A 6,000-nucleotide genomic window follows, 5' to 3' on the forward strand; every position below is an offset into this window, starting at 1 on the left:
TTGTTACTTGGAGCCTCCCTGTACGTCGTAAAACCATCCCACAATACAAAGTTCTACAGTTCTCAATCCAAGGCACTTTCTGTTTCGGGGCTAACAACAGTAACCGTTATTCTTTGAGAGCATCTCCAGCTCGCCTGAGAGAGGACCAGCCCAGGACTTTCAGTCTGAGGAAGTTCTCGGGTACGTCCGGGCTTCTCAGGGACAGAGGCCCCACCCCTGCAAACCCCACGCAGTCGGGCTCCTCCACAACCCCAGGGACCTCTCACCCACCCCAAGAGCCCTCACCCTAGAGGGAAGCCAACAACACACCCTTCTCCTCCTCCCAGAACACATCCTCTTGCTTCTAAAAGCTTCCGAGAAAGGAGACCAGCACAGCGGGCTCACTGGATTCCTGCAGGACAAAAGCCTCTTTGGCATCCAACACCCAGCCAAGCAGTCTTGTCTGCTTTTAACACATCTTTCCGGAAAATTAAAATGTAACTCAAGGCACAATCCCATAGGCTTAAATTTTAACCCAACCAAATACAAACGCATTGCCCCTTGACTAAAACATACATGTTTAAGAGATCTATCATCTTCTGCCCTTCAACACGTAAATCTAGAAAATACGCATTTAAATATTAAAGTACACATGGGTCAGCACTTAACGTCATCATTTAACGAAGTGGCAAACGCTCTTTACCCCTCTGCCCACCAAGCACAGTAACACAACGCAGTGGAAGCACTTTTGGGATTCTCAGGTGGGGTGCATTTGAGAGACTGAATGTACGGATCTCAATGTCCCAGACACGACTGCCTGAGCTCTGGCCAGTGGGGGAAGCCCCAGCCTTCACTCTCACTTCCTGCCGCACGAGCAGGAGGCACTCCTCTCAGAGAATGTTCCAGCAGCAAGGGTGTGTCCGAGGCACCATGGGCAGATCCCTAATTCCTTTAATTGGACCACCACTCAGCTCTTTAAGACATGCCTTTCCAATGTATTTTTACTTTGTGCATTTAGTAATTATGAAGATCAGTGACACACTTATGCTTCTGTAATCAATTTTATATTGGTAATTATAATGACAAAAAATGCTTCTGGTTGGGGTAAACACAGCCTTATGATCACAGAATCATCATGGTTTAAACTCCAATTTATATACACTTGTGTCACGGGTGTGAAGGACGATCAATGAAAGACTCTGATGTGTAAAAGTGTGTGACATTAGAATCAAACTCCATGACGGGAAAATGGAGCAAACATCCAAGTTCAAGAAGAAAAGAGATGCACGTGTTATCACCATTAACAGTCTGCTCGGTTTTTAAAGGGTGGTAGTGGTTATCCAATCAGTAGCATACTTGGTATTGGATCCTTCCAAGAGCAGTCTGTGAATTTCAATGTCCACAGATATACACTAGACATTACATCTAATTCTATTTAAAATTAGCAGTAAGCTCGATGTCTACTTAGAAATGCACCCGTAGTTTTCGAAGTTATTTTATGGAACATGAGCAAAAACGTCTTAAGATCTCAGCTGGAAGGCAATACAACTGTGAAAGACCCATAATCCAACGAGCTCCCCCCACCTTATTATGCCCAGTGAGCTCTGGATCAACAAGTTCAACTTGGGCATAGAGACGGCAAAACCCCTCCCCCCTCAAAATAATTGGTGGAAAAATATTTCCTTTCCATTTCAAACCAAAAAAAAATCATACTTTTGGATAGATTTTCCTACAATGATGACTAAAATGTTGGCAATGAGAAGCGTATTTGTTGTTTCCTGGCCTTGCAATGTCCAACTGATGGCTCGAAATTGCGAGATAAGATTTGTATGTGAAGTACAGTGACCGTGATCACAGTGATCACCGCGCTGTCCCATCTCCCCTCTGTCAGCCGTTTTAGGGGTCTGCTATGTATTTTGCACTCAAGACTTTCCTGCCTTTACAAAGGGAAGCATTCGGTTGCCAATCGATTCATTCATCCGGCTCCGGGATTCAGAGGCAGAACCCCAGGAGAGAACCTCAGGCAAACCCCCAAAAACACAGAGTGAAGAAGGAGCCACACCACGGAATCCAGGTCAGAAGGTACTTTCTGAATGCAGCAAAAGAGAGCACCCCTCGGGCACTGGTTCAGGAATGCAGTTTTCCTCTCCGCCAGCAAAATCCTTCAACAGGTTTGGGAGGATGAAAACACCAACGACCTCGGTCTGAACAATGCTTCCCTCACCTGGGCTTCAGGCCAAGCAGGGGTGGGAGGGCAAGGTAGCCTCGCTCGGTAACTAGAAAAGGCTCTGCAAAGCCCTCCGGCTGGGGTGGCGGGTGGCGGCATGGTGGCATCCCACCTCGGGACGGCCGGCACTCCCCTGCCCAGGCCAACGTGCACCCTCGTCGGGGGTCCCCTCCAGAGTCTGCCCCTGCCCCTGTGCGGCCCCAAACTGGCGACACCGAACTCAGAGCCCTCCTCGCGCAACTTCGTGGTTTCGTGTCCTTTCCCGCAGCCTCCCTCACTCCGCCTGCCCGTCGGCGAAGGTGGGGACACCACGCCGTCCCCCGCAGCCGTGGAGGGGCCCCGCAGGAGCGCCAGGCTTCAAAGGAACTCTCTTCGTGACATGAAAACAGTAAGTGGATTACGCTGCTGCCCTCGAAGCCTGTGGACGTTTTAATCTTCTTAAAATGTCTCCTCTAAAAGTCACTTGCCAAGGAAGGAGGCTCACAGACGCTGTTAGGCCCCCACTAAGTGTTTCCAATGTTACCGCTACCCCAACGGCAGCGGGGTGGAAATAACTATCGTGCAGACTGGTGAAGTCGGACTTTTGGCAAGCTTCCTTCTGATTTAGGGCCGGGAAGCTTCCTTTGCACACAGTGAAAAGATCCACAATCCCCCCAGGTCGCTCCAAGGGCCTTATTTCACAAAGGCCTCGCATTTGATACCTTTAATAAAAAATAAAAAAAAAAAAGCCACTCGAAGCACATTTTGAAAGTTCCATGTTTAAAAAGATCCTTGTTCATTGATTTTGGTGGGGTAATTAAGCGAATCTAAACAAGGGGGCCTTGTGTGGGCGCCCGTGGGGGAGGTGCGAGGGGCTGGCCTGGGCCGGTGAGCCCCCGTGCAGACACTGGTTGCTTGGCTCCAGGGTCCTCTCCCGCCCCCTACCCCCAACCCCCCTTCGAAACGATGCTCTTCATCTGGGAGGCTTTTTCCCTCTGGTCAAATTTCCACTCAGCAAAGCTACGATGCTCTCACGTTTCCTGGCTTGGAGTGGAAGCAGCCCTCCTGATGGTGTTCCACTGAGCGCACCTTCAGCAGCAGACTGCGTGTAACAGAGAAATCTGGGAGCCAGAGGCAGCAGCTGTGGGGCGGCATCCTCCCCAGGAACACGGCTTCCAGCACTTTCCGGCTCCACAAATTACAGACAGGGCGCTGCCAGGGGTGTTCCCGAGCAGGGCACTGGCAATTTGGGGTTGTCTGCCACCTAGGACGCTAGCCGGCCGCCCTCACTCGCGCCAGGCCGCGAGGCTGCTCGTCCTGAGCCACCCCTAACGGCTCCACGGGGCTGGGCTCCCCGGGCTCGCGGGACAAGAAGGCAGAGGGCACAGGGTGCAGACGGGTGATAGGGCCAAACAGGCCCCATGGTCGGAAAATAACAGCAGAGCCCAGACCCCAGCGCAGCCCTCGACTCTTCTCCCCACCATCCCTCTGACAACACAGAGAAAACCAGTCCAACATCAAGCAACCTAATCGCTGGCCAAAATACCTTCTTGGACTCCTTTCCTCCATCCGGGATGGGGGAGCTGCCGTTGCCGCAGCCCCTCCTCCCCCGCAGACCTGCAGGGCGGGATCTCTGGGCTCGGAGGGCTGGGCCCCTTTCCCAGACTCCTCCCGCCCATTCCCAGCTCCCCTCCTCTCCTATACGCAAAGTTGAAGAACAGAGAGAGCCCCGGGATGTTAAAAGCTGCAAAAGCCACCTTGGAGCGCACCCAGTCCAATCTCGGCTCTGCTTCGCCCCCACCTCCCATGCGACAGGGGCCAAGGCTGCAACACTTGTCTCTGCAAGGGAAGCAGGCCACTGGCTCACTGCCGCCCCCCCACACACCAGCGGGTGGGCAGCCTCCCCTGGGGGGCACCCGGGCCACAAAAAACCACCACTAAATACCTAATATGCATTTGAAATGCATCTCAAAAGATCCACCTCTTTCCTATACAGCTGCTGCCCATAAAAACAATTAGCCTACAGGGACTGAAATTCCTGATTTTTCAGACAACCTACTTCCCCACCCTCCCACCAGAGAGCACTTGAGATCTGGACCAAGCCTGGGTCTTTCTACCTGGGGCCTGCATGGCTCCAGGCTACAAACGCTGCCACTCAACTTCAGGCCGATTCTGCAAAATCTCTCCCAAGCCTCAAATAAACTCTCTTTTTTCAAATACTTAATTCAGATCTAGCCAAAGAGCAAGGAAATTATTCATATTTTTTTAAAAGAGGTTAGGGATTACTGTTTGACACCCAACCATTTATTACACTTCTTAATAAATAAACCAATTCTCCAGCTTTTTATGTTCTTCCCCTTTTTTTCAAGCACAAAATAATAGAGATGACAGATTCCCCGGAGCCCTACCTGTCTGTCCATGGCCGGAGAGTGGTATGAGGTGGTCGTAGTGAAGGAAAGTGCAGGGCACATACACATAACACTGCCAAGATCCAACCTGGGTTTCCCCAGCAGAAATGGACTTCGATTCTGACAATCATTTGACCCCACAACAACTGCTTCAGTCACTCATCTTCCAAACCCTCCTCCCTTCCCAGGACCTAGGGCTAGGAGATGCCCCAATAACCAGGAGCTCCAAGGCCCCTTTTGCTGGAATTAGCTGAGGTATCCAATGGGGCTGGGTGGCTCAGTCTGGCCCATCAACGCCCCCATTGGAAAAACAAAACAATCTCACACTCCCCAGGAGATCAACCGCCCTTTCCCACTCCTCCCTAGCAACCCTGCCCCTCCCCCCACCCTCCACTTTCTAGAATCATTATAGATAGCTAACCAAGAAGCTGGGCCTTGGCCAAACCACCCCCCCTCATTTTGATATACCTCCCCTGGAAAAGACCTCGGCTGGAAAGTGCTCCCCAATAACCCAATCAAGAGCAACACACCTTGGGGAGGAATGGGTTAAATTCGAGAGCTCCAGGAGGAGGAGCTGCTCGGGAAAGGGAAGCGGTGCGGAGATGCAGAGAAATGTGCAGGGCAGGGGCTCCGGACCTGGATGCACAGATGCACTGGCCCCTCTCCTCCAGGAACAAGCCTGGCCACAGGAAATAAAGGTGTCTTCAAAGGGACAGACCGGAGGACAAGCACATGAGACACAAACACAGGCACAGCCCAGGGGACAGCTTGGAGCAGGAGGTGTGGAACACTGGATGGGCGTGCTGAGCGCGTGTGTGCTGGGGGGCAGGGGAGGTGGGCTGACGGCAGGCAGAGAGGACAGGCAAGGGCTGGACTCTCAGAGAAGTTGGGAGATAGATGTCAGGCCGAGGAGGCAGGACGGGGTCGGAGCCAAGGGGGCGAGGCTCCAGATTCCCCTCTGGGTAGAGAAACCTGAGGAAACAGGGGGTGAGGGAATGCTGTGGGGCGAAGGGGGGGCCGGATCCGTGGGAAGGTGCACACCGCGGGGAGGGGGCCCGGGATGCTCCAGTAGGCTGCCGGGACGGGAGTGACGAGGGGCAGGTGCATCCCGGGGAGAGAAGTAGGGAGGCCGAGGATGAGGCGGGAGTCCCGTCGGGAGTCGCGCCCGGCCGGGTCGTGGGAGGAGTCGGGGTGTGTGTGTGTGTGGGGGGTCTCCTCCCCGGGGACGAGATGCCCGGGCGGGCTGGGAGCGGGACCAACAGCTCGAGGCCCGATCGCGCGGAGGTGGGGTGGGGAGGCGGGAAGCGGCAGGTGCCGGCGCCCAGGTGCGGGGCCTGGGCGGCGGGCGGGCGAGGCGGCCGCTCACCTGTCTCCTCCGGCCGGGGCCGCGGGGGCGGCGGCGCGGCG

General features: G+C 53.9%; 1 protein-coding gene across 4 annotated transcripts in view; it reads right to left on the minus strand.

Annotated features, from left to right (window-relative positions):
- SLC45A4 (solute carrier family 45 member 4) overlaps nt 1–5,990 on the minus strand; it is a 74,108-nt gene extending 68,118 nt beyond the window's left edge. The window contains exon 1 of one of the 4 annotated variants that reach the window (XM_032415629.1): nt 3,732–4,910. In XM_032415629.1, the coding sequence (XP_032271520.1) occupies nt 3,732–3,993 (262 nt within the window). In that variant the 5' untranslated portion in view covers nt 3,994–4,910. Of the gene's footprint in view, nt 1–3,731; nt 4,911–5,123; nt 5,385–5,959 lie in introns of those variants that run through there. The other 3 variants (XM_032415630.1, XM_032415636.1, XM_032415632.1) reach the window with 3 other exon arrangements.
- Nucleotides 5,991–6,000: the final 10 nt, after the last annotated feature.

This window comes from Phoca vitulina, unplaced genomic scaffold (genome assembly GCF_004348235.1).
Source record: "Phoca vitulina isolate PV1807 unplaced genomic scaffold, GSC_HSeal_1.0 scaffold18, whole genome shotgun sequence".
Classification (NCBI taxonomy): Eukaryota; Metazoa; Chordata; class Mammalia; order Carnivora; family Phocidae; genus Phoca; species Phoca vitulina.